This window comes from Chaetodon trifascialis, chromosome 14, assembly GCF_039877785.1.
Source record: "Chaetodon trifascialis isolate fChaTrf1 chromosome 14, fChaTrf1.hap1, whole genome shotgun sequence".
Classification (NCBI taxonomy): domain Eukaryota; kingdom Metazoa; phylum Chordata; class Actinopteri; order Chaetodontiformes; family Chaetodontidae; genus Chaetodon; species Chaetodon trifascialis.
The window spans coordinates 24,752,314-24,780,048 of NC_092069.1; the positions used below are offsets into that span (position 1 = coordinate 24,752,314).

A 27,735-nucleotide genomic window follows, 5' to 3' on the forward strand; every position below is an offset into this window, starting at 1 on the left:
TCTACAGGATGTCAGCAAAGACTGAAAGTGAGTCTCTTTAAGTGTCACGTACCTTTAACTGACATGTTTGATCGCAAGTGATCTTTAGCCAAACGACCTACATTTGAAACGTGTTTTGACCTTAAATTCCACTTTCCCCAACTTTCTTAAGTGTACATTATTACAGCATTTCGAATTTTCGCATTTTAGTTAGTTTATTGCTTAATTTTTAGTGGTTACATAACTATTTCAATGCATTAATAAAATCACATGATTGTTATCCTGTTGTGTCAGAAAAGGAAAGAAAAGATTTATAACTGGACTTTGTTTACAGAGCAGTTTACTGCAGAGCAATTCTGCAGAGAGACAAAGAGGAAAATGACCACACATGGCAAAAGAAATCAGACAATAAAAGAGTAATATTTTAGGTTTGGCTTCGCTGAGACTTTCAACAAAGACGCAATAGACAGACTTATCAGACATAAAGACGCAATAAAGCGCTAACAGCCCGATAAAAGAGCCGCTTATCATTCGGAAATGAGGTTTACGAGGGACACATGAAGGGTGCAAAACACCCGCCCACCACTGTTTTAAGTTGAGCCTGGATTGTTGATGTTTTTTGTCCCTCCACGAGGACCCGTAGCGAAACAAACAGCCACTTAACTTGCCATAAAACCCAAACAACCCAGTAATTTAAATACTTCTCCTCAAACTCCTCCAGATATTTCCTGAACAGTTCGCGTTGTGTTTCTTAATGGTGTGAAAATAAGATCACTTGTTACAAAACTCTGACCTTATCCTGATCACAGCTGTTTTATTGTTTTATTATCATCTTATTATTATATCTTTGGTGTTACCTTACACCTTGTCCATTTCCCCTGTGTTATCCTTTTATTCAGCTGTTATCTGTATGCTGTTTGCCTCCTAGCTGCTTGTTCACTCCGTTAGATGACAACAGGTGAAATGCAGTTACAGGAGCTTCAGATTTACATATATGAGCGTTGCCAGCTGGTGAATTTCACCCTCACCTGCTGTTGGGAACAAAAACCTGCCGATCCGGCTCGATGGCTTTCCCTGAGCAAAACCACGAAACATCAAAAGGCAGGAGAGAAACGTGAGCCATCAGAAAGTAGAACAGATCACACCAACACAAGTTCATACAATCAACTATTTTATATTTTTTTGCATTTTACAATTCAAGACTCAAGGCATTAACATGCATCGCTTTGTCCTAAAACACACTCAGAACCACACTACCAATAAAACAAATCACTTCTTAAAATCAAAAGAATAACTGAATAGCAAATGATTTTTTATAGTATTTACATTTTTTTCTTTAAATTCTCTAAAACCTCTTTTAAGTCCACTGATAAAGGGAAAGAAAGTTAACGATTTAAGTGCTGTAAAGCACTGAGCCTCAAACGTAATACGAAGTAAACTTCAAGCTAAAATATAGTGTAGTTTTAAGATGCTAGCTCACACCCATAATTCCAGCAGAAACATTTCCTTTATTATCATATTCAACAGCGAAAGCCATTAAAAACTGCAATGATTACCTAAGACTACTCCATCAAATCAAGTACATGGAAAAATAAAAACAAAAATAATAAATTATACTACCTCTGGGTGTAAAACAGGACTTAAAGCTTCCCAGATAAATTTGTCGTTATTTCCGCAGGTTTTAATTGAAAACCAGCAGGAGAGTTTAGCCGCGAACTCGTCCGTTAGCAGCTTCGGGGTCAGTCCTTCACGAATTAATGACCGCGGCTGTCAACTCGATTGTCAACTTTGATAAAGAAACGGAAAATATTTTCATGTCAAGAAAAGAAAACCTGCACGCGGTGTCAGTTTTAAACACACTGGAGCTGCGAATGATCAGCGGGGAAGACTTCAGAGAGCGGAGTTTGGATTATTCGTCACCGCTCGCGCTCACGTCTCCCCGCCGAGTCAGATTAAGGCACACGGACGATGTGCGGCGTCTCTTCTCTTGGCAAACTAGAATCACAGTTCAACAGGCCGGGAGCTCTTCGCAGAGCAGCTGTTTACAGGTGATCGACACACCTGTCGACCATTTTGGCATCTGAGAGAATAAAAGGCAAAATGCAGGGAATGCATTTCTGTTTTTGTGGTTTGGTTTTGTAAACGTTCGGAGCTGTCAGGCGCACAGATTCAAGCTCACTGCCTACGCTTGCTTGCTTGCTTGCTTGCTTGCTTGCTTTAAAATGAAATGCACAGATAAAAACAATCAAATTAAGTCAACCACGCTCGGTCGCTCTTCATACCCAAACAGTTTGCAGCTGAGAGAGCGAACGCTGAGCTCAGAGCCGCCGCCGCCGCCTCGCTCTGCATCTCCTCTATCCAAACCCACACCTACAGGAGGGGGCTTCATTTATTTGGTGCGACGCTTTCCTTCTTCCCGGCCGCAGGCTCCGGCCTCTTCACCTGGGCGGCGGCTGCAGCGGCGGCGGTTGCTGTTTTCTGGGCGTTGTCTTTGGGTGCGTTCTGTGCGGCGGCAGCAGCGGCGGAGGATTTGGAGGCCTGCGTGGGCTTTGAGGTAGAGTTGGAAGGATGTCGCCGACGCCTCCCTTCATCCCCGGCCGAGGATGAGTGACGTCTCCTCCTGCCTCCCTCGTCTCCCATCGGGGGCTGCGGACACAGAGGTCAGAGGTCAAACAGGCGATGATGATAGGTTCACGTTAGTACCCTTTGTCTGCAGTTTCCTTCAACCAATCAGAGCTCAAAGGGCTTCCTACATAGCTTCCTCCATTCAGTGGAAAATGGCGACTGGGCTCATCGAATGTAACTAAGTACATTTACTCAAACACTGTACTTTGAAATACTTTATACTTCTACTCCATCACAATTAGGAGGCATATTTTGGACTGTTGTACTTCCTTACATTTCTCTGATAGCTTCAGTGACTCTGCAGATTCAGATTATCAATACAAAACATGATCAAATAAACTCTGATCGGTTAAAATAAAACTTTATCGATCTCTGGGGGGAATTCAGCACTTTTACCAGCTGCAACATTAAAGTGATGAACACATTAATGCATCAGTAGTTACAATCCAATAATATGAAACCATACTTTCACTTTTTGTACTTCATATTTTGATGCTAACACTTGTGGTTCGACGACTTTTACTTGTAACAGAGTATTTCTACACTGTGGGCGGTGAGTACTACTACACCGCCGTCAGTACAAAAAATAAACTTCAGCTGTAACTTCCAACATTCCCTCCTGAATAAACCAACAAGGTTTCAGCTAAAGCAAACACGGTGAGTAAAAATGGAAATTCAGTCTGATTATCTCACTTCAGAATTTCCACCTCCCACATTAAGCCCAGATGGATGTTTGTGTTTGTGTCGTAAATCAGCGAGGACGCTCACCACCACCCTGAAGTCCTCCAGGTTCTTGAACTGGGAGAGGTGTTCCTGCAGCTTCGGGTCGATGGGCTGGTTCTTCATCCTGGAATACTTCAAGAAGGCCCAGAACTTCTCCAGTCCGTACAGCTGACCTGCAGCGGGGACACGGCGCGCGACTCCGTTAGCATCAGTTTAACGTCAAACGCTGTTTTTTAGCATCTTTTCAGAAACTCGGTCCGTCAGCGAATCAGCATTTCCTCTGAATTCTTCACGTTTTCGAACTTTCTGATCTGTTAGCTCGTAGCTCAGCTCTGTCTTTGTGCTTGGCTGAGCACCGTGGAGCTTTTCCCACATGTAGACTTTACCTGGACGAGTCAGCCAGGTAAACAAAGGCCTGCCAAAGTACACTAAGCATCCCGTTTGAACATTTTTTATCCGTCTGAGGGAGCGACACCATCTGCGATCGAGCGGTGAACGACCTCCTCCTCTGAGATCACTCCTTCACTGATACTCAGCAGTTGACTCCAGCGAGCAGTAAGCTGAGATTTCAGCAGTGGAGCCTCATCAGTGTGAATCTTTAAAATGTACCGCACTGCATTGTGGGACTGTTAGCAGAGAGCAGTGTGAACGTCATGGACGAGCTACCTTTGCTGGATCCATCGTTGTAAATATGACACAGTGAATGTGGAGCTCTGAGGTAACAGGAAGTGATTTCAGACCACCACACTTTTCACGTCCTGCTTTAAACGCCTTAAGAAAAGGACTCGAGAAGCCACATGACGGCACCGAGTCAATTAGTGCTTCAATTATCATGTGTGGTGATGACTCAGAGGTAAAGTATCAGGGTGGTGACTGCAGACGTGTGTGTGTGTGTGTGCGTGCGTGCATGTGTGTGTGTTCGGTCCTAAACTGAACACCAGAAATAAGTCAGCTGGAAATAAGTGGCTGCAGGCTTCGCGGGCGTCGCTCCGTTCCGCTCCGCCGCGTCGCTCGCTGTGTTGAGAAATCGACTTTAATCCTTTTCTTTCCTCTTTTCGCACAGCTGCACGTTCAGCTCGTCGGGGGTGAACCTCTGCGAGGCGGACCTTTAAGTCGGGTCAAGCAGGTTTAATACTGGCACCACTTTATATTTAACGTCTTTAAGCTGTGGAGGAACAGCGTGAGGAAACGTGTGTTGACATTCGTGAACAAAGACGTTGTGAATCACACAAACGTCCGGACGTGTTCGCCACCACTTTACAGCGTTATAAATGCTAAATATTATCCTGAAATGAGTAAGAATAGATTACTTATTAATATAGCTGCATCAAAGGGACTTAAAGTTACAGATGAAGGACATTTTTGGAAACATTAACATGAAGCTTTAACGGACTTACAGACAAACACGGTGTGGATTATTTGGATTTTGGATAATCTATCTGTCTATTAGGGGACAGATCTCAATAAAAATACACTGAAATGTGCATTTTCATATAACAGTGGGTCTGATTACAGCCTCCAGGAGTATTTGAGGGATTAATGCAGAGTCCAGACTCTTTCTGGATTCGAGGTTGTACATAATGATCCCGTTCAGATTTCAAGCACAGCCAAACATTTGCTGTGGTTTTATTTTCTCCTTATTTTGGACTGAATCTCTTATATTTTATGTCCACCTCTTGTAAGAGTCTTCTCCTGTAAGCCTGCAATGATGTTGATGATGCAGTTTAACGCTGCTCTGTGGTTTACGATACTTAATAAAAAATGCAGACTTTGTGGGAAAACCCAGTTTGTGTGTGATTCTGTGTCAGTGGGCCAGTTGTGTGATTTTATTCTGAAAGTCTTGGTGGAAGTGGCGGGGGACGCCTGGGACAGCGTTCCTGATGTTAATTACCTTTCTCAAAGTCCCGCAGGGTCTCTTCTTGAAAGTCCTTGAACAGATCTAACCTGAATCTCTTCTCCAAACCGTAGCTGTAGTATCTGAAGAGACACTCCAGTCCGTACCTGCAGGGGAAAACGCATACTTTAGCCTCGGTCTGACCACAAAAACAAGGAAGCAGAAAGATGACTCTGGACCTCACATCTGGCTTCCACACACCAGCGTGTTTACATGAACTGGATGTTACGCAACGTCGCTGCTTCACTGTGAGCTGATCTTTGGAGCACCACATATTTTCCCACATGTGCCTGCAGCGGTTTCCAACAGTAAAACTTTGTCTCGTGGATTATTAATGTCCTCAGCGTCACCTGACTGACCAGTTTGTGATCAAACTGAATCCAGCTGCTGTCTGTAAACCTGATGCGCTGCCTGCCAGCGCACCCTGAAACTACGCTCGCTCCCTCTTCCAGACGCAGGCCCGAGCCGCCTGCTCATTTCCACAAGAATGTGGGTTTGGCAGGTGTATGAAGACACCTCTGGCTGATGCACAACAATGTCAGAGCGAGGACGCCTCCCTTGTTAACCCTCTGCCGTCGAGCAACGGCGGCTGAGAGGTGCCGCTGCCTGCAGGCGACGCTGAGGGATCAGGAAGCCATCAATTAGTAAGTTCACGTTAACTTGCAGCAGTCTGCAAACCAAACGTCAAAGCTCGACTTTATCCTCCATCAGAAGCCCACCGAGGAAGATGGAGTGACAGAAAACGTACTGATGGAGGTAAAATCACAGCTCCTCTTCTTCAAAGTTCATGACAACAAATGACAACAATCTGCTTCTTGATATCTGACTTTTCATCAGACAAAACAAACAATTTCAAGATGTCAGCTCGCAGCATGAAGGCACCAAAGAAGAAGCGTGAGGCCTCCTCTCATAGTCATGATTTCTGACATCCGGATCTCCTAAGACCATAATCACTACCACAGAAGAAGACAGACAACACCAACACCTATTCCAAATCCCTCTCATGTCCTCCTGTGTTTGACGCTTTGGACGATACTGATGTTATTAAATTCATTAAAAAAAGAAGTGAAGAGCTTCAGTTACTGTGTGGATTTGCTTACATTTGTTAGCATGCTGGTTATTTTAACATGTGGTCTATCTGACAGGTCTGTTAACATTTCCATAACTTCTGGTGGTGCAGCTTTACTGCATCGGGTGGGAGATGTGAGCACATCTCTGCTGAGGTCGACCACATCAGGAGCTCTCTAAACTTTTATCTTGACCGGGATCTGGTCTGAACTGTGAGGGGAAATTCTTAGAAAACGTCATCAGTCTCAGGATTTTCTTTGAAATTTGACAAAGCGACTCTTTGCACGAGGAAGCTTTGAGAATACGTCCTCTGGTCTTATGACTATCTGTTGAGTGTGATAAAAGACAGAACTAAAGGAAGACGTCTCTCCTTTCAGCAGCTCACTGCACATTTATTACACCCAGCATCAAGACGTAGCATTAGCATGTAGCTAACATGAGCTACAGACACTTGGGCTACACAGTATTATGAGATTTTTCTTGCTGCTATGAAACAGAAAGTCAGAATTACGAGAAAACAGTGGAAGCAATTCACGATTTTCAATTCAATTTGGTTTGTTTGCGTTTCTTAGTCAATATTTACTTCCTCGTTTTCCACCTCAGGCGCAGAAATATGTCCGCGCCGAGCTTAACGCCACCTGAGGTCCTGCTCACCTGTGGTTTTCTTTGGCGTCTTCCACCGCGCACTGTTTGAACTCCTCGTACATCTTCCTGTTGAAGTTGTCCCTCAGGAAGAAGGACCAGAACCTGAACAGAGTGTTCATCTCCTGAGACTGGCCGATCCCCAACCGTTTCCTCTCTGAAACACATCGAATCGGTCAGCAGAGAGCACAACACCGGCTTTGACACGCAGGTGACTAACAGGAGCGCGCGATGGCGTTCCTTCTGTCTCCGTACCGTTAAGGCACCGTCGGCGGTACTTGTGGTATCCCTGCTGAGTGAAGCCGTTGTCCCTCAGCAGCTCGTGGGATGGATGCCAGAATTTGGGCAGAGACTGGGGGGTGCAGCCGTAACTTCCTGACAGCGGGGCTCCTTCTGATGGGGAGGCGTTGGAGCTGCTGCAGGAGGACGGAGGAGGCCAGAGGACGTTTGAGTGACGAGGCAGCAAACTCAGTTTCTAACACTTAGTACTGATCATGTCTACAATAAGTCAGCTGGCTTGTCTTTGCTGAGGCACCAGTAACAGCTACAGTTCATGTTGGTATTTATTGAAGGAAACAGGAGAACTGTGTCATGGACGTCTCCAGTTCTTGTAAAATCTGCTTTCACTAACATGTGAGCTGTGTTATGAGGGGAAATATAGTGCACATCAGATTAAGTGCACTCGCAGAGCTCCATATTAAATGACTCGGGGTGGAAATAACTTGATCAGGGGATCTGTGCTTAATGCCATTTGTGGCTACGTGAAGCACTTCAGCTTCAGTGTGTAGAGATACAGGGAAGTGAATAAAGGTCAGAAGAATCAAGCAGAACAATCACAACAAAGAGGCGACGGGTGGAGAAGGGCTGACAGTGAAAGCAGGAAGTGACCAGCCTGTCTTCCTCTTTCGGTCGATTACTGAAACAGCTGGACCTGTACGAGCGGTCGGACCTGATGGACGCCGAGCGCGGCCGGTGCTCACGGGAGTCCATCACCCAGCCGATGTGGGCTTCCTGAGGGGGGTTCGAACTGTGGCTGGTTTTCTTCTTCCTCGGCGTCTGGAAATCACAACAGCAGAGTCATGACTTTCACACGTGACAACGAGCCATCCGGACCAGACTCAGGTCCGTCACCTACAGGACGTCCTGGTAACTGGGATCAGAGCTTTGCACTCCTGATGGTTAGAGATGGATGTAATGACACAGACATGAAAACATAGAGGTTTGCAAATGCCGTTTGTCTCTCTGCACCAGTGCAAACATGCAAAGCAGGTGAGCAGGTGAGGTACCATCTGCTTGTAGTTCAAGCTCACCACTACTTGATGCACAACAAGCACAGCCTTAAACAGGGAATCAAGTGAATTTTTCATCGGCTTTATGCTCTGATTGGCCCTTATTATGGAGCAAATTTCACAGATAGGGATCAACAATAGTCCAAACAAGGAGTTTACAGTCGCTCTGAGGCCTGAAGACCTTTGAGTAAGCAACAAAAAGGAAGGGAGAGCGAATGTGAAACACCTTGATGGAGGCGTGCTGGTTGTTTTCTGGATTTCTCCACCTTTTCGGCCTGTCGTCTCTTTAAAAAAAGCCTGTTACGTGTTAAACGGTCCACTCATTCGCTGCTAAAGCAGCAACGATTGGAGGAAAGTTTGAAAGAACAGAGTTTTAGATAGAAATACCACAAATGTACTTTCTCTGATTCCTCCTGTTAATCAGCTTGTGTTTTTTTTAACTTCAGTATCACCCAAAATCTGGCTTTTTTTCACTTTTGTCCACCTGAGAGACGTTCAGGACGTCCTCATCCTCTGTACTGAGCTGGACAGACGACAGGATGCAGACCCCGGCCCGTCAGGCGCCAACAGAACGGGAACTCACCTGTCCGTCGATGGTGCCGCTCTCCTTCATGACGGGGTAGAAGCGTGGCGTCTTGTTGGGGTCCTGGCGTCCGGGGGTGCGAGGCGTTCTGGGGGTTCGGGGGTGGCGAGCGCAGGGCGACTCGGGGACCGTCGTAGGCAGAGAGCGGGCCAATTCTGCTCCGCTGTCCACTGAAAACACACAAAAAGATCATTAACACACACACGACTAGACTGTTTGGCCATAGCTCTGATTCGTGATGCTGAGGTCCAGAAAAGCTCACGTGGATTCAGAAGTCTGACTGAAAAGGTCGGCTCAGACGAACCGGATCTGGACTGAAATCTGGACACTTGCTCAACAGATGCAGCTTGTAGAAGCTTTTTGCAGTCTGATTAAAGTCTTTCAGTTCCTGTTTGGGGGATTTTGGTTCTGTGCCACGGAAAAACCTTCAGCCTGGTCCTCTGGAGCGTGCCTCCACTGTGGACTTTAAGGTGTGTTCAGGATTATTTTCATCTTCAGCTTTGTTACAGACGATGTGATGCTCGGTTGAATTTGTTGGTATTTAATTGAACCCATTCTTCCCTCTAGCAGTGAAACACTTCACCGCCGTGCTCAACAGTCTTTTCATGAAATCCTGCAAACAAAACTTTCTCATCGTAGCTTAAAAGTTCTATTTTAACTTCATGGGTTCACGGGACTTGTTCCCAAAATGCATCAGGCTTGTTTCCAGGGTCCTTTGCAAACTACTTTGAAATGTTCCTCTTCGAATGATGATTGTGAACAAACCACAGCAACAACAAGCTGATTGATTGACTGAGACTTTGGGAAAAGAGCTTAAATCTGTTGGGGAAGCCAAACTTTAGTGGGGTGCTCTTTCCCGTTTCTCACTCTAAGAAATGCACAAAACAGAAATGATGCACTGATGTTGCTAAAATACTGGAGAGACTGACTTTCATTTCGCTGATGAGTTAAAGAAAACGTTTTAACGTTTTTCACAAAGGCCGTCAGAATCGTGTCGTGCAAAAAACGTGAAGAGCAGATTTTACAAATGCGCTTAAAATGCAGAAAGCAGCAAACAGGATGCTGCTCAGCTTCACAAACCCACCTGGCATGGGAGGAGGTGGGACTTCCTGGTTTGGGTCGACGGGCACTTTCGGGGTGAGGCTGTCAAACTCATCTTGACTGATGACGCTCAGCTTCTTGAAGTTCTCCACTTCCTGCTGGGGAACACAGCAAGACGTGAACAGTTAAAAAGGGGAAATGCACCAACTTATTGTATGTAAAACTCAGCCAGGAAGTGAGTTAAGTTCTTAATCTGCAGTATTACAGGAACCAGCAGCGTGAAGTCACCAAAAAACAGCCAAATACATTTCTGTTTGCATCATTTCAGCCTTGTTCTGCGTCTGTGTGCAGAAAAAGATCATCTGTAAAATGATGAACATAAATAATCATGGCGTTCCTGCGCCGCGCTCAGGTGTGACCATGTAATACTCCTCCCTCTGCGGGCTGTTTTAACTGACAACAGCGCGACATGGTGGCGAAAATACTCGACAGGCCGGCGGCCGCGTCAGCTCGTGTGACACACAGCAGATGTGAAGCGCACTTCGAACTTTACACGTCGGCGTCAAAAGAAAATCCAGCTGACCTTGGTGCTTTTGTGTGTATGTGTGTGTGTTCAGGCGTGACATTTCCCACATGTGGCGACGTAACCGACAACCTTTGGACGGAGAATGAGCTGAACACGCCGAAAAGAGCGAAGGAACAGAGGAATCTTTCGCTCGGCCTTCAGACTGTTTGCGTGAGCACGGTGTTTGTCGTGTTAGTGTGACCGGTGTTCACTCGTCCCGCTCTGAATCACCTCATTTGAATATCTGTCTTCATTTCTGACACGTCTCAGAGGGACACGTTGTGCTTTTTACATATTCAAGAGTCATTTCTCTGAAGACTGTCGTTAATATTTACATTTCAGGGGAGATACTGCACATAAAACACACAACAAGCTGCTAAAACATCAGGCTTAAAGACATTTTAGACCTTTACTGTGATTTAAATCCCATTTTAACATCATTTTATTGCACTCACTTGCTATTTTAATCTTTTACAGTCTTGTGTTTTCTTAACTTAATCCTCTAAAGCACCTTTGGAGCACAGGAGTCGTTCCTTCAGTACTCTGCATGTCACATTGCTCCTTCTGCCGTCGTAAATCACTTTGAAAACCTTCTTTAATCACTCCAATCAAATCTCTGCTGATAACCTAACGCTGCAGCGTGGGTGTTTGATCGCAGCTCTTTTACTGTCCTGACTTTAGGACCTCTGCGAGGCCGACAGGGTTGAGGCGGCAGAGCGTCGACCTGCTGCTCGGTGACTGTGGCCGCCGTCTATCAAAGGTCACGAACACATGGCTGCTTCTTCCCTGCAGACCTCTGACCCGACGCTCTGCCTGCATGGCCATCAAACACCTCATCGCGCCGCAGAGCGTCTGCACTCCACCTGCCTATCAAACATTATACGAGGGGCGGTGGCGGCGTCTTCTTCACCGGTCCGTCTTCATCGGTCACAGCTACCTCTGTGCGTGCTACTCATTTCTAAACTACTCATTTCTTCCTCTGCAGTGTTTGAGAACGGTCAGTCAGATCCTACTTTTAGCCTAGTTTTCACAATTTTCTGCCATGTTATGCACTGAATGATTAACAGAGAACATAACTGGCAGATTCATGAATCAAGAAAATCATTAGTTGAGGGCCTAATTCTTAAAAACAAAAATACAGAAGCTTAAATCACACCTGTCAGGCAGAGACGATTTATTAGCTGCTGAAAATGTAAAATGGTTCGTTCACATTAAATAAATGTCTTCACAGGTTTTAGAGTCCATGTTTCAGGCCGTGTGCGTTTCGAGCCACAGACAGGAAAGCTTTCATCAGCTGGATATAGATAGACTCACGGTTACACGATACGAGTCAGCGATAAGGGACGGCAGAAATAATCAGGTTTATATAGAAATGTAAAAATGTTCTGGATCAGGGCTTCAGCACACACGGAAACATGGCCGCAGGCTTCGACCTCAGCCTCAATCTCAAAGCTGAAATCGCCTTGAACTTTAAATGTTTGTACAGTTACTTGTCCTCAAAAGTCAAGAAGGACCGTCTACTTCCTGAATTGAGGCTGCACTCTCATTGGACCGTGTTTTGCTGCTGATGAGGGAGATCCGAGCGGTTCAAGCAGCTGATTTCGTTTATCGTCTAATCACTGAAGCACTAATGAAGGATAAGCGTCTGCCATTAAGACTTAATCATAAACAATGACTATACGACACCATAAAATCCTGTGACTGTTGTTAAACTAGATAATTAGATATAGATAATTCTATAATACAGTAGCGCTGCGTCACCGGCAGACTCGGCTTCTGTCCGCAGGCTTTCTGCAGACGAGGCCATTTGTCCAAAAAGCAGGTCACTCAGTTCTGGCAGCAGCTGCACGACACCCCCGTCAGTCTGCAGGCTCGTGCAGTGGGCGATAAATAGTGCTTTATTTTTGTCCCCCTCCACAGTGTGAGACTTAACAGCTCTGTCACAAAGTCTTTATGTCACAGCAGAGGAAGCCCCTTCCCAGGACCCTTCAGGGAAAACGCTCTCATTGGTTTTATTGGCTGCGATGCAAAGATTCTGCGCTCACAGAGTTCAAGTCCAGAAACTGTCTGACCCACTTTCAGGCCCAGGATCAAATGTCAGGACCAGCAGAGTCTGCTGCCTGACTGAAGACCCTGCGATCAGGGGCTAAATGATCCCACATCAGCTCTTGAAGATCCATCTCTGCCTTTCCTGAGTGGATAAAGCATGTGCACGTTCACGCTAAACGTTATGTGTAGATGTGGTTTCTTTGTATAAATGGTACGTATGTGCGCTCTCCATGTGAAATTTAGGCTCCCGGGATGAATTCTGAGAAATCTTTGATAACTGAGGCTTCATGAATCACATCAAATCAAGACTTTCAGAGCAGAGACTCAGCGCCGTCTTTACTCCACTGAGGTCCAGGGTGAGACTTTGAATGGGAGGGGGTCACCAATAAAACAAACATACATGAGAAACAGCTGGTGTCAGCTTCAAAACTATTCCTGGAAGCCCTGCACTGCCACAAATGTAAGGTTAAAGAGAGATGCTTCAACCATTGTTCAGGCTGTGATCGACAGCGAGAGCGAAGTTCAGCGTTTTTGTGTCCGTAAAAGCTGAATCATGACTTTACTGAAGCAAACCCCTCATTAAATGATGTGTTCTTCACTTTTCTGGAATTTCTTTTGTGTAAAACTGGTTCTGACTTGTTTTTGTTTGTGGAAAATGAAATGACTAAAGCACCAGAGCTCAGCGTGCAGCAGCGTTTCTGCCTTTTCTGCTTTGACCCGCTGGATGAAAAAAATCCAGCGGTTTACAGCAGGGCAGCTAATTCAATAACAGGAAGTGAATCAGGCTCGGCCAAGGCCGAACACCCAGTACAATCTGGTTTACTGACCGTTGAACGGCTGGACGTGAAGTTAGCCCTCAGCTCTGCTGTTTAAGTAGTACAAGTTTATCATTTTGCTCTTGATGACCAATAAATTCTTAATATATGCAATTATATGAAATTTAAGGCCTAATACTTCAGTGTCTTATAATATTAGCCAATGCAGAAGTTAACAGGGTGAGTACATTTATGGTGCTGATTGTGGAAATCTGTGAATTATTGAGGATTAGGGTGGATGGTGGCAGCTGGATGGACACTAGGTTGTATTTTATGCCGTCACTGTTGTGTACTTTGTGCCTCATGTGAACAAACCCAGTCTGAGGGCTGTGTTCTTTACCCTTTTCTGTCTCTGGTTCCTTAATGTAAAGAACTGCCTGTTCAGACGAGACTCGATGCTCGAGGTCTTTTCTTCACCTCTCTGTGACAGACCTGCTCCAACATGTCTGACTCCTTAAAGCAACATATCTCTATACTCTCAGTTCTGTCTCACTTCATGAGGCTCATTCAACCAGTGAAAAGCTGAATCATCCTGGGTTCAGGTGTTTTTAAAGTTTTTTAAAGTATGTCAGGTGCAAAGCGTCTGTCCAGCTTCCACACCTGAAACACTCTCCTCCATGTTTGGCTCACCTTGCTGCACTCGACCTGCTCCTCGCCCTTCCACAGGTCCTGCTCGTAGTAGTACAGCCCGTCGTTGATGGCCTTGGCCAGGTCGCCGGTGATCTTGGCTCGGGACTCGTGGTTGCCCGTCCGGTCGCCGCCGGGGTGCTTGCGCAGATAGGGAGGGGTCTGCGTGACGATCAGGATCTTGTTGACGTCTTGGTCGTCCAGCTCGTAGTCTGAGTCGTCCTCGTCCGACCAGTCGGTGAACTTGTTCTTCCTGGGCGCCATCTGCTCCATCTCCTCGTCGAACAGGAAGTCCAGCTCCTCCTGGTCGGGCTCGGCCTGCAGAGGAGCGTGGAGGCTGCGAGGAGGCGCCTCGCTGTGCTCCTGGAGGACACAGCGAAGACGAGCGATTAACGAAAGGAAGCGACGAGAGGAGACTTTCAGTAGTTTGACATCAAAATAAAACTGAACCTGAACTGTTTGTTTCTGTTTTATGATTCACGTTTTCTTTCTGATGTGTGTGTCATGTTTTAATTAGCCCTTAACAATATAGAGCAACGATGTCAAATACAGAGCATTTTCATTATTGTTTTGCATGTTACACAGACTTTTACTTAACTCTGGCACATTCATGGCAAAGTTTATTGATGTGTACTGTTTGTGTTATAAATAAAGCTAATAAATAAATATAGAAATATGATAAAAATCAAGTAATTGCAATCAAACTAGGAGGAATTATCTGTTCTGTTTCCAGGAGGGGACATTAAAAATTAATAATCATAAACTGCATATCAGATAATATAAATCTGCTCGTGTCAATTAATCGACATCCTTTGTAGAACGTTAGTCCTCAAACTGATTAATTTACGTGACATTAACATGATTTTCCATGAATGGATGGTCGGGAAAGTTGCAGAAAGTTAAGATAAAGTTAAGATAAAGTGTGAAAAACAAATACAGAGCATAAGAAAAGTCTGAAGTGCGACAGCGACTACGAAAGGAAAAGGAGGTGGCGAGCAGGAAGTACTCAACTGCAGAGGGGAGGAGGTCAGGGTGGAGCGCTGAGGGAGGAGGAGAGCTGACAGCACACACATCAGCACTGACATGCTGGACAGACGAGCAGGAGGACAGGACGGGACAGAGAGAAGGGACGATGAAAGGATGAAAAAGGCAAATATGATACTTTAAAGATAAATGAGCTGATCTGGATTCCTCCGCCCATTGCTCCGTACCTTCGCCTTTCCAGAGGGCTGTCGGTGGCGTTTCTCCACCTGGATCCAGGCGTCGGGGTCGGGCTTCGGGGCGGGGGCGTCTTTGGAGGCGTCCGGGAGCGACTCCTGGCTGGAGGAGCTGGGTTCAGCCGAGTCCTGAGGCTCGGCCGACTCGGGAGGAGTCTTCTTCACGGGCGACGAAGCTGAAAGGCCAAAACGTCGCGCTCAGACAACCTTCAGCACGGCTTTAACGTCCCAAATGACACCGACAGAGGAGCTAAAGACTGAAGCCTCAGCGCTGCTCGAGAGTCTGTCGCTGAACTTAATCAATAATCAATGAGATTCGAGGGAAAGATGGAATCTGCGGATCGTTAAATGGATGTTTTCAGAAGGCCCAGCAGGCCTCAGAGGCAAAATCTTCATCATTACGTTCACACTGGAAACAATTCTGATAATCGATTAATCGTTTCAATCACTCGAAGATTTGCAGCTTTTCATCGTCTTCTGAATCTCTTCAGGATTTAGACTGACAGCACCGAGAGATGTGAAGAGGCTGAAGTGCATTCTGGGAAATTGTGATGGACATTTTTTCATTATTTTCAGGCTTTTCAAAGAGCGAACAAAAGAAAATAATCTGCATATTAATCAATGAAAGCACGATTGTTATGTTTATCTTACTCACAGCACGTTTGTGGGGGACTACTTCCAGCGGCGGATTAATCCACCTTTGGTGCTGCAGCAGGACAGTGTGTGTGTGTGTGTGTGTGTGTGTGTGTGTGTGTGTGTGTGTGTGTGTGTGTGTGTGTGTGTGTGTGTGTGTGTGTGTGTGTGTGTGTGTGTGTGTGTGTGTGTGTGAGAGTCAGGATAAACAACAGTGTGTGTGTTCATGGTGCTGAAGAAACAGCAGCGTGACACACTGATGTGTCTTCAGTGGTTTTTGGAGGCTCAGAGGAAGATCCATCAGGATCTGACCTCACTTCCTGTTACGTGTGCCGGTTTTAACCTGAATGTGAGATGTTCTGACGCAGAATACGACCTGAGCGTGACCTTTAATCTTTGGTGCGTGCAGAGCAGAGGACGGGAGTGAACACTGACCGGAGCTCGTGGAGCTGAGCGTCTGTCGAGGGACGAACTCGGGACAGTTGATGAGCTGGGAGAAGTCAGTCCGGGGGGAGCCCACGATGGGAGGGGTGGGGATGGGCCAGCGCTCCGGGTCGGTCTTACAGCGCACCTTGTCCTCCACCAGCTCCACCTCTTTGCTGCTCTTCAGAGCCTGGAGGCAGGAGCCAATAAGACAAGGACAAACTTATTTTCCTTTTTCCAAATCCCACATCTGAAGGTCCTTAAATGTCACGTCCTAATGTCTCGTGGCGAGCAAATATTATTCTTCTCAAACACACGAATGAAGGTGCCAGTTAGCCACAGGTCTTTGTTTGCCAACGATAACTGAAACACAACCTGGAACCAAACATGTGACATCGTGAGAGGCGGCACGGCGTGACGGTGTGACGTTACCTCCATGATGAGGCTGATGTCCATGGTGAGGGCCTGCACCCTGTGGAAGCTGGCGATGAGGGAGATGGGGAGGAAGCCCTGAGCGTCCATCTTCCTCCTCAGGAAGAAGTCTCGCTCCAGGTTGTGGAGGCTGAAGTAGTACTCGCTGGGGGAGGACAGCAGGAGCGTTGTTAATCGGGAGCAACGTCTTACTTACAGACTGAGCTAAGAGGAAACAGCCGATTATCGAGCGAAAGAAATCAAATTTAAAGACGCACTCGAGTCAGTTTAGCCAAGGTGGTGAGGACTAAGTTGAGAAAACGACCCTGATGATGTCACAGTGATGTCATCATGGACATCAAACTGCAGTGTGCAGTTTGAATTTATGGGTGTTTAACAGAGAGGTGGCTCTGATGGAGGACGCTATAGAGCTGCATAAAGGGAAGTGCAGGATCTGACATCCTTCCTGACTCCACTGATCAGTCATTGACGACTGGCTGATCAGTTCATGAGTGAGGTTCAATAATCAGCCCCGAGTAACAATAATAAACCTTTTCACACTGAGCTGTCACGTCTTAACGCTTCCACACAAATGTAGAATATTCTGCCTGGAAAACCAAATCTGTGGTTGGAAAAACTCTCTGCCTATTACCTGTCACTCCACTTTAAGTCACCACACACGCACGCACGCACGCACGCACGCACGCACACACACACACACACACACACACACACACAGAGCTCGGCCTGCAGGCAGTGGGTCGTCTCTTCATGTGGAGTAACGCTGGCTGAGCGAGCAGCATGAATAACGCTGAGGGAGACAAGAGAGGAGACGACAAGAATGTCCCGTCTTCCTCCTCCTCCTCCTCCTCCTCCTCCTCCTCCTCCTTTTTTTTTTTTTTACATATAATTCATGGCCTGTCCCCGCTGAGGCACTCAGACTATATTTAGGAGTCCAGCTCACCCTCCACTATTCTGAGTCTGCTGCTGAAACGAGGCCAAAGCTGTCAGTCAGACACAGAGCGAACGCTGCCCCCTGCAGGACACACCGAGCCGGAGGGGCTTCACTGCACCTGCTCTGCTTGCTGCTTATCAGTCCTTCTGCTTCACACACTCACACACACACACCTGCTCTGTCCAGACAGTCTTCACCTGTTTGACTCAGCAGGAGCTGCTGTTGAAACTTTGGCCTTATCATCACATCAATGTCATTTCCTGCTTCAGCAAAGAGCGAATTGAGAGCGAACAGAGAGCGCAGATTAAAGCTTTTAAAAGGAAGTGTCTTCAGGATGTTTGATGCAGTGAAAACATGCTTTTTAATGGTTATCCTGCAGTTCCAGAGGCGGCTCTTTAACAGCTAATATCAGACAGCAATTTATGCAATTAAAGCTCCGAAAACATGAGTTTTTCAGAGAGGTGGATGTCTGTGATGGCGTTGTTATTGCAACGAGGTTTGTTAGCTCTTTTTCTGATGAGACGCACAAAGTATGTTCAAACTTCCTCTAATCTCACGGAGTGTGACCAGGCTCTTTGAATGTTCAGTGTATTTATTACTGAATAAATCATCTCGGGCTGCGACGAGCAATTGTTTTGATCACTGATTAATCTGTTGATTATTCCCCTGATTAATCGTCTAATCGTATCAAGTAAACAAAACGAAAAAAAACAGAGAAAATGAGAGACGGCGAATTAAATTAATTGCTTGTTCTGTCCAAAACCCAAAGATGTTCAATTTAATATCACATAAAACAAAGAGGAGCAGTAAATGATGTGAGAAGCCAGAAGCCCTTAATTAAAGTGACTCAACTTCCTGACAATCGGCCAATCATAAATCAACTAATTGTTTCAGCCCTGAGGTCATCATTTAGCTGAAAGTGGATGAGGAAAAAATCCTGATGTTAAAATGTTGTATTGCATAAGAATGTGAGATTGAAGTGAAAAAGTAATAAATTAGCTTAAAACAGATTGTTCTTTGACCAAAGGCTGAAAATCTACGTACTGCCATTTTCATATGCTATAATTCATTATTCCATCTTTTTTTAGCCAGTTAAAAGTGCAAAAGCATCCAGGTAGAAGGTGGAAATAAAATATATAAAAGCCTAATTGCAAAGTACATAACAATAAACCTTATGTAAATAATAGCTTTCATACAAGGCGTGAAGTTCAAAGAGAGTAAACGAAACCAGGCAAATTAAAACAAGTGCAAACAGAGTGAAAAACCAACAATCAGGTAAATGTTAAAGAACGGAGGCAGCGACAGGAAGAAGAAGAAGAAGAAGAAGAAGAAGAAGAAGAAGAAGAAGAAGAAGAAGAAGACGTGCTGTTAGAGGTCAGTCCAGTGCGGAGGTTTTGGTCTGAGTGGGTGTTTTCTGAGCTGCTCGTGATATTTCAGTCGCCTCTGGATTAATGAAAAGCAGAAGGCCGTCAGATACTCACATTTGCCGTTTGATGTACTCTTTGAGAAGCTTTTCATCCACGGTGTACATCTGGACCTTGCTGCCGTCGTCGTAGTAGTAAACCATGTTGGTGCCGAACTCCGAGGGGACCTGGACCGAGCCATCGGACGACTGAGCGTCCCGGAAGCTCTGCGAGTACTCGTAACGTCCTGAGCGAGCAGGAAAAACAGAAACGAGGGAAGCCGTCACTGAACCAGAGGTGAACGCTGAGATGTCGACTTCCAGCAGGGGAGGAAGATATTTTTACAAAGTTCAGACTGCACACCAGATTTTCTCTCATGTTTTTACAAAGGCCGCCAAAATAAAAGCCTGACTCAAAGCTTTGCTGCCAATTAAAAACAGACAGATTACACAAACAGAGGCGAGAGACGAAGGTGAATTCAAGACGGGAAACAACACCAGGCGTTAAAAAAAAAGATCTGCTGAAACTGAAACCGCACCTCGCCCACGACCTCTCCCGCGCCCGCGACCTTTCCCTCGGCCTCGTATCCCTCCGCGGACGCTCCCACCATCGCTTCGGACGCTGGCGGCATCGTCCCCGAAGTCCCGCTGCTCTCTCCTCCAACCTGTGGACAGGAAACATGAAAGGTAACGTCTCAGACGCTGTTCACGAAGAGGTCTCTGACCCAGAGGTCCGACGCGACCCCGAGTCCAGGTCTCATCGGATCTGAGGACGGATCGGCTCAGAGGCAAGGACGTTATGAGCAAACTACAGCTGAGAAAACAGCATAAAAGAGGATTCACTTGTTTCTTAAAAAACATGTCTGACGATCACACGGGCCCAGAGTTTAGTCACATGGCACAAACCCCTTTGTGGAAGCGAGGATTATTATCTCTACTATACATATCATATCATATACATATATCAAATGTTTGAGCTATAACTGGTTGGACTACAGTGAATAAAGTCCATCAACATTCACAAAAATCACTTGAGGGTGAGGACAAACTCTCACATTTTAAATGAAGGATCCATTAAACGTTGGCGGATCGTTTGACTGAAAAATTGGTTTATCAGCAAAGTGTAAGATTCAGGTTTTCCCTCATTTTTATCACTATTTTCAATCTATATTTTGGGGGGGTTGAGGTGTCAGAGAAAGGTGAGAGATGGGAATGACATGCAGCGAGGGTCCCGGATCAGACTCGAACCAGGATGGTCCATGGTCGCCATGCTGGTAAGACCCACCAGCTCTTAATTTATGTGTCTTTTCTCCCAAAGTTAATCAAATTGGGGTTTTCTTTACAACCCGTGTGACCTTCTGACTCATCCTCCTTCCTGAGACTCCTGGAAAAGACGCCAGCGAGTCAAATGTCCTCATAGCTGACAGAAGTGATGGACAAAGCAACCAAAATAAGACCCGGGAGAGCAAACTAGTGAAGTGACTGAAGACCTCAAAGAGCATCAAAGGTCATCAGTAAACGTGAACACAGATGGACATTCACGCCATGCTTTCACTCAGACACTGAAATGAAGCTTCCGGAGGGGAAGACAGCAGCTGGGAAAGATGACGAGCAAACAGGAAGCGGAGGGCGAATAGCGAAGCCGCACCAGCGAGCGAAGAAGCAACAACACAGACTGAAGGCGTGAACAGCACTTACTCCTGCTATCATGCGCCCTGCTATTATGGAGTGTGTGACCGGGCGACGTGGGGTCAGGGGAGTCGCCGGTCGGCTCAGAGTCCAAACAGGCCGGACCGCCACCGCCGGGCGTCTTGTCGCCGTCGTCCCGGGACGCTTCCTCCAGCGGCAGAGACACCCACTTACGCTTGTTACCTAGCGATGATTGCACACCGAAAACACAGCTTGAAGAGATTTGTTCCAGAACGGCGGAGATGCAGTTTGGAGGAAATCAAACGGACTGAGCTTCAATGTTTGTCAGCTTCAAAACACTCAATTATGATTTCCAACGAGCTGAGCACTAAACTTACAGTACAGAGCCTGTTAGCTTAGCTTAGCACACACTGTTTTAAGGTCTTTTTTGACGCTTACGAACTTGATTTTTACAAAAAGCTCGAGTGGACGATCTCCACTCGTTTTGGAACAGAACTCTTCGTTCACCTCCGGTTTGTTGAAGGTGGATCAATCAGGGTGAGTGCAACACATGTGATCATCACAGCAGAACATGCACCGATCAGTGAAACATCCCTCTGCTAATCTGGTTAAAGTGGACGACGCTGCTCGACATGCTTCAGCGAGTGAGAAGAACTCCTCACCCTCACCTCCTCGCTTCTTCAGGGCGGCGCTTCTGGCGTCCTGCCCCGCCTTGGACTCTCCGTCTTTGGGCAGCTCTCCCAGCGGGTGAGCCTCCTGGTTCTCTTTGCTCTCTCCACCATCATGGCTGCTCTCGGACTTCCTGTCCGGTCGCTCCCTCCTCTTCTCCTTCTCCCTGCGTGAGGAAGGAGGCTTCTTTCCGTTGTTGTTGAGGACATTTTGTTGTTGCTGAAGACGGAGAGAACAGCTTTTAATTATACTTTCAGAGGATGACGAAACCCTATTTATTCTCATTTTTTGCCACCTCTCTTCAATCAACCTGTGAAGTGGAGATTTAACTCCTCACAGCTCCTCATGAGGGAGCTCCTTTATTTCATTTTAGGGGTCTAAAGCCAAAAAGCAGAATGAGGTTTTTGGGAACCATCTTTGTTTTGACGTTGACCCATTTTTTGTTTTTCTAGCTCATTTTAAAACAATAAAAACTACAAAAGACATATTTTTTACTGGTGTTTCACACTTTAAAAAGTGAATGTTCCTGGATTTTTAAAATCTTTTATAGGAAATAAAATATTCTCCTACAAACAGACAGCAGGACAGCAGGACAGCAGCCGTCAGGTGGAACAGTTCTACAGCTCGACTGAACTAAATTTTTACTTTTCCTTTTGCTTTGCCTGACTGTGCCTGAAGATCCAGCTCCGAACATGTGTCAACCTCTGTGACGTCGTCTGGGAAACCCTTGACGTGACGCAAGCGCCACTCCCGGTGTTTTCCCCACATTCGTTCTGCAGCGGCACGAGCGTCTCTGCTAATATTTCAGACCACCGTTAAAATCCTCGTCTGCTCTAGCGTTTCACCGGAGGCGGGATTTGCGCCTCCACGCACAGCAGAGGACAGACAGGGGAAGGACAGACAGGGGAAGGACGGACAGGTGACGTGACGGTGACGTCATCAGTGCCGGTTAAAAACAGGCTCGGTGGTGAACGACATGCTAACGAGCTGACATATTCAGTGTGTGTGGTTTTTAGCTGAGGTAGACCAGAGTGAGCACTGTGCCAGACTCCATTTCAAAAAAGTGATCAAACGCCACATCATTTACCAGCAACCAATCATATGACAACTTAGGAGGTAGTTAGGCCTTGTGTGATCTGACAAATCTGGCATGCGGTTATCACACCAGTCATAAGTTTGTCATCATGAATACTCAGATCCTCGCATTTGCTCCTGTATTCCTCACCACTGCTTTAAAAGGAGTAAGGAAGGAAGTAGAAGGCAAACCAGCCTTAAACATGGCGTATTTCTTAAATAAGTGCTGTCTGGTGGATCTAATTTGTACCGATGTGAAGAGTGGTTTGTGTGCATTTCAATAAAAGTGATAAATAGAACCGATAAATATTTGAAAACCCAATAAATATTAAAGAAACTTTAAATTGTTAACTTTGCGAATGGAATTTGGTGCTGTAGTGGTAAGCGGTACCTGTGGGCACCCCAAAGCAGTAATCCTCAGGGAAACACTGATATTTATTTGATTGATCTAACATCATACAGACACACACACACACACACACACACACACACACACAAAAACTTGTCATACCTCTTTGGCCAGTTCACCAGGTGTGGGCCAGTTTGTGATATCACTGAAGTCACCTGACTGTGAAATTCAGAAAGAAAGACAATAATTAACGACAACCAATCATCAATTCAACATGCAGAAGTGGCCCCCCTGCCACCTGCACTCATCAGATTCTGTTAGCAGTGTGGGGGGGTCAGGTGGAGTCTGGTAGAAACCAGCTGGGGAGAGAAAGGAGGTCAGTGCTCCGTCCGAAGGGAAACTGCAAACAAGGCCGATAAACAGGCCGAGTCACTTTCCACCGCTGTGAACGCTGTAAATTTGGACAGCCTGATATGAGATCAAGGTTAGACAGACGAGGGTCACAGTCACACTCAGACCTGCACGGTGCAAACTGCAGCACTGACGCTCAAACGCAGTCATTCTTCCACAGGTGTGTTACACAAAAAGGCGTTCCTCACGGCGGCTCCGGATACAAGAGCGATGGACAAACCCAAGTTCATCCTTCAGGGTTTCTGGCTTTTAAACTACAGTTAAAGGACCAGAAAAATGGAAGTTCTGGTTTTAAAGTTGACAAATCTGCCATCACAAACCTGTTATTTATCCTAACACACGCTCACATCATTACATCTTGTATTTTCTTTGACCTGTGAAATAGTACAAACACTGTTTTTATTATCCACACTGACTCAAGCAATTCAATGCTCTTTTTTATTAATGCAACAGTATTTTCTCAAGTGCAACTGAATATAAGGCATCGGTAGATTTTCATAAAACAGTATTTTTATAATCACTTTCTGTCCACTATTTTTGCCTCTGTTAATACTTTGATGGCTTAATTTCTGCAGCGAGGGATCAATATCAGTGCACAAAGCAGCATCAGGAAACATTAATACCACTGATTTATTGTTTTCAGTTGGGGGTTTTGTTTACACCTGGAGAATTAAAGGTGCCTCGTGGAGATTTCTTGTAAACGAAGCTTGTGTTTACATTCAGCGTCACTCACTGTGTTCATCCTCGAGCTCTGACAAACGTGTTCAGCACGTTTCTTTCTAAAATGAGCTTTGTCTCTGCATCAGTCGATTAATCAGTCTATCAATAGTTTAAATATTACTTTTATTATTGTGATAAAATGTGCTAGAATGTGATTCATATCTACACTGAAAAACACAAACATTAATATGCTGATAGTGTGTTTATATTGTGACAGTGGTTATAAACATCAGCCAGGCTGAACACTTGAGCCGCGTCACCTCCGACACGTGAATTTGACCATGAAAATGTCAACAAGTTGCATTCTGGGTGATCCGGGTACAATTCAAGCAAAAGTGCACTGTGTGTCCCACTGTGGAAAACCACTAAAGTGACATTAAAGAGCATAAAAACAACACATGAGAATAATGTACCGATCAGTCTGTTAACTGCGGCGTTAAAGAGCCACAGAGCCCTTCATCCTCTTCGTTTTGAAGATGTTGATTTTATTTTATTCTTATTCGTTTCCCTTCCGACTCTTAATTTTAATAACCGCTGTGGAAAAACTGGTTGGAAAAAAAACAAACATAACAGCCAGTCAGCAGCTTAAACCAGCTCACGTTTGAGCCGTGGCAGATGTTAATTTCCCATCCTGAGCGTCAGCACCTGGCAGAAGCTGAAATATGAGCACGTTATCCCCAAAAGGGCTCAATTCAAGCACAGTTTCATCGGCGGAGACGTGAAACAGCGTCGGCCTGTGTCTGTGTCTGCATTTGGATGTTTTTAGGGTTTGATTGAGAAACTGTGGAAGCTTTTTAAATAAAAGGGAAAAAGCAGAGAGCATACCTTGCTGGATTTTCTCGTCCTGGGCTTGCTGGCACGGACGACTTTCAGAGCGTTTTGCTGATCTGCAGACACAGAATCAATAATTGAAAGAGACATCATCAGATTTGACAGGACGGGCCTGAAAGCAGCTGAGTTTTATCCTTCCAACAGCCACAGGTGGAGTCATCTACTCCTGCATATTCTGCTGTGCGGCATTAGGAATTTCTGTCAGCGCAGAATGAGTAAATACCTCCCCCCCCCCCACACCAGAGACTGAGTGACTGAACTAGTTGAGGGTGTTTTGCGGACAGCCAGTGGCAGTATGCGGCTGCGTCTGTGCAGGCAGCTGCAGGCTGGGAGTGGCCCGCCGCAGCCTGACAATCCCTATCGCTCGGCAGAGGATGGTCGGATTGATAAGAGCCGCGGAGCCGAGGCTTCCACATGAATGGGTGTATGCCATCCTGACCGAGCCTGCACACGTCCACCCACAGCGCCGGTCGTACAGTTACACTGTAAAATGATGCCTGTGCTCTCGTCAGAGTCCAGCTCTTCAAATATAGCTCCCCCCGGTCGGTGACACACATTCACGACTCATTCGAGAGTCTGAATTTAACAAAGCGACCGTTGTGTTTCAGAACGAGCTCTCACGTGTGTGAATAAATAAATGTGACCACAACAATGACCCAACAGTCTTATCAATAAATTCTCACACGTGAGCTGAGAAGTTCTGCTCGTGTCAGCTGGCAGTGAAAAGATCAGCTGATTAATCAGTTTGCTAATCACGCAGACAGAAAGTCAATCAATCCAATTCTGAAATCCAATCAATTATTAAATGGGTACTACGATAATTTAGAGTCAAGCATCCATAAAGCTGGAGGAGCTTGTAAAAAAGATATTTCCAAAAGAAAAGCTCAAACTGAAGCAGAAGTTCAGAGAAGCTGACTTTTAGTTTTTAGGGGCAAAAACACACTACATTTCCCAGAATGCAGTAGTGTCCTCAAAGCTCCACACCCAGAGTTTGTAACTTTTGTTACAAATTCAAACTAAAGTCACCAATTGAAACCAAGATAACCCTTATGACATCACGGTGACATCACCAGGGTTATCATGGCTCCCTCCAGAGCCACAGGATGTGTAATACAGCTGTTTAATACAGCTGTATTGATCAAGAGAGCTGGAAGGGATATTTGTTAACAATTCTGATAATCAATCAATCGTTGATGTCACTTATTAAGTAGGCGGACAAAAATAAAAAAAATCAAACCATTGGGCTCTGGGAGTTTGTGATGAGCATTTTTCATCATTTTACATCATTTTACAAATGTAACCAGAGAAATAATTGCTATATTGTTTATTTGGATTAATCAAATTGCTACATAACTGCGCAAATTAACTACAGAAAAGTTTATTATCATTAAGTGCTGTACCAGTAAAATAGCCAGTTGCCAGTCACTTTCACACGTTATTCTGATCTTAAAAATGTGGTTGTCGCTGTGTTTTTTGGGCTGTGGCGCTTCTGAGGGACATTTCTTCATCGCCAACACATGAAGAGCAATTACCTTCATCCACAGTAAACACAGCCACTCATTTAATCCAGCCTGCTTTACCTTTTCCACCTGCCCAGCCACCTTGTTCACACATTTGACTTGTGACAGGGGTAACAGGCTGGTGGGAGGACCTGCAGGCAGACAGGCCATTGGACATGCAAAACGTGTCTTTACAGCAGCAGCTAGCCTGGCTGTCTTAGCCGTTTTTACTCTGACACAGCACCGACTTCAGGCTCATTATGGCTCACACTGTAGGTCCCCATGTGGTGTATTTAACCAACGTTAGCCGCGGCCCTCTGTCACTGGCATTTCCAGGAGAGCAGAGCAGAGGGGGAGCTAGCTGGTAGCAGCTAAGTTACAGGCGAAAGGAGCAGCAGTTGTCAGTAATCAACACGTGGTGCTCCGGAGCAATACGAGCGCAGAGGGGGATGGGGCAAATATGCGACCACCAGCACCTCTCGACTTCGCTGACAGCCAAGTTTAAGCACTTCATTCAGCTCTCAATAAGCCCAAAGTCGGTATGACAGAGATTACGGCTGGTTTCCCTGCAGTCAGGCTGTCAAAATGCTGCAACAACGTGTTCAGCCGCTGCTACCGCTGCTGGGGGGTGGGGTGGGGGGTGATCTGTGCTGAGCTGTAACTTTATTGAACACTTTAGTCACGACAATCTGTTGCCATGAGTATGAATTTTAAAGTCCATCTCACCTTTCTCCTGGGAGCTGGAGTTGATAGTGTTGATCGGGACCCTGCCGGTGGTCCTCTTAGTCCACGCGTTGACTTTCGGCGGAGGAGCTTCAACAACTTTCCTCTTCACCGCCTCGACAGCCGAGTCAGCGCTGCTGCTTTGGTCGTTTTCTTTATCGTTTTCTTTGCATTTCTTGTGCGTGTCCGTCGGGCTCTTGGTTGCCTCGGAGTTGTGGCCATCTGCTAGTTGTTTTTCCGAGCCTTTCTGGCCCTGTTGCTCTGGTTCTTTCTGCAGGTGAGTCCCCTCGGACTTGTTTTGGCTCTTCTCCTCCGCTCCGCTGGAGCTGGCCGCTGTCAAACCTGAGTCAACCTGACTACTCTCAACCTCTGCGGACATCCTGCTAGTTCCCTAACAGCGCACTGTATTAAATCCAGTGTGATTTTTTGGTCCTTGCTCTCTTATCCCACAGAAAAGTCGCGAAAAGCTCAGGGGGTGACCACATCCACAACTTGAGGTAAACAACTTTTGGGCTGGACCTCGCTAGCCAGCTAGCCAAGTAGCTCCTTCAGCTAACTGTTAGCTAGCTAGCGACCATGCAGAAGTCAGCGAGCCCGAGCGAAATGTTGCCGTTTTCCGCCCTGAACGACTGTTTCATATCATCAAGTAGTTACCTCTGAGTCTGTAGTCGGTCACCATGTAAACGACACACGCTGAATTGGTTCACCTAAGACTTTCTGTAACTTTTTAAAAGCAACTCCTACAGCGACCTCCTCTCTGTCTGCCTCTGAACTCCACGCTACCAGCTAAGAGCTCGTGCAGCCAGCTGCTCTCTGCCTGTAAACAGTGACTCTGCTGCCCCCGGCGGTCGGACGCCGGTACTGCAAC

General features: G+C 46.0%; 1 protein-coding gene across 5 annotated transcripts; it reads right to left on the reverse strand.

Moving 5' to 3' along the window:
• Positions 1-2,093: 2,093 nt before the first annotated feature.
• Positions 2,094-27,663, reverse strand: larp1b (La ribonucleoprotein 1B). 5 transcript variants are annotated; one of them, XM_070979032.1, is made up of 19 exons: positions 26,871-27,657; positions 24,640-24,701; positions 22,846-22,902; positions 21,260-21,479; positions 20,640-20,813; positions 19,481-19,606; positions 19,021-19,189; positions 16,606-16,750; positions 16,186-16,363; positions 15,112-15,293; positions 13,904-14,263; positions 9,888-10,002; positions 8,804-8,973; positions 7,881-7,987; positions 7,187-7,347; positions 6,944-7,088; positions 5,219-5,328; positions 3,373-3,500; positions 2,094-2,625 (listed from the first exon to the last, which is right to left on the reverse strand). In XM_070979032.1, the coding sequence occupies exons 1-19, from the start codon at positions 27,244-27,246 to the stop codon at positions 2,365-2,367; spliced, it is 3,246 nt and encodes a 1,081-aa protein (XP_070835133.1). In that variant the 5' UTR covers positions 27,247-27,657; the 3' UTR covers positions 2,094-2,364. The 5 variants fall into 5 exon arrangements, with proteins under 5 accessions (XP_070835133.1, XP_070835132.1, XP_070835131.1 ...); XM_070979031.1 differs by having other exon boundaries at positions 9,888-9,999; positions 21,254-21,479; XM_070979030.1 differs by having other exon boundaries at positions 21,254-21,479.
• Positions 27,664-27,735: the final 72 nt, after the last annotated feature.

Coding starts and splice junctions, on each gene's coding strand:
- larp1b (XM_070979030.1), bottom strand. CDS start 27,246: ATGTCCGCAGAGGTTGAGAGTAGTCAGGTTGACTCAGGTTTGACAGCG. Junction 24,702..26,870: donor CTCCAGCTCCCAGGAGAAAG/GTGAGATGGACT, acceptor CTGTGTCTGCAG/ATCAGCAAAACGCTCTGAAA. Junction 2,626..3,372: donor TGGAGGACTTCAGGGTGGTG/GTGAGCGTCCTC, acceptor CTGTGTCCGCAG/CCCCCGATGGGAGACGAGGG.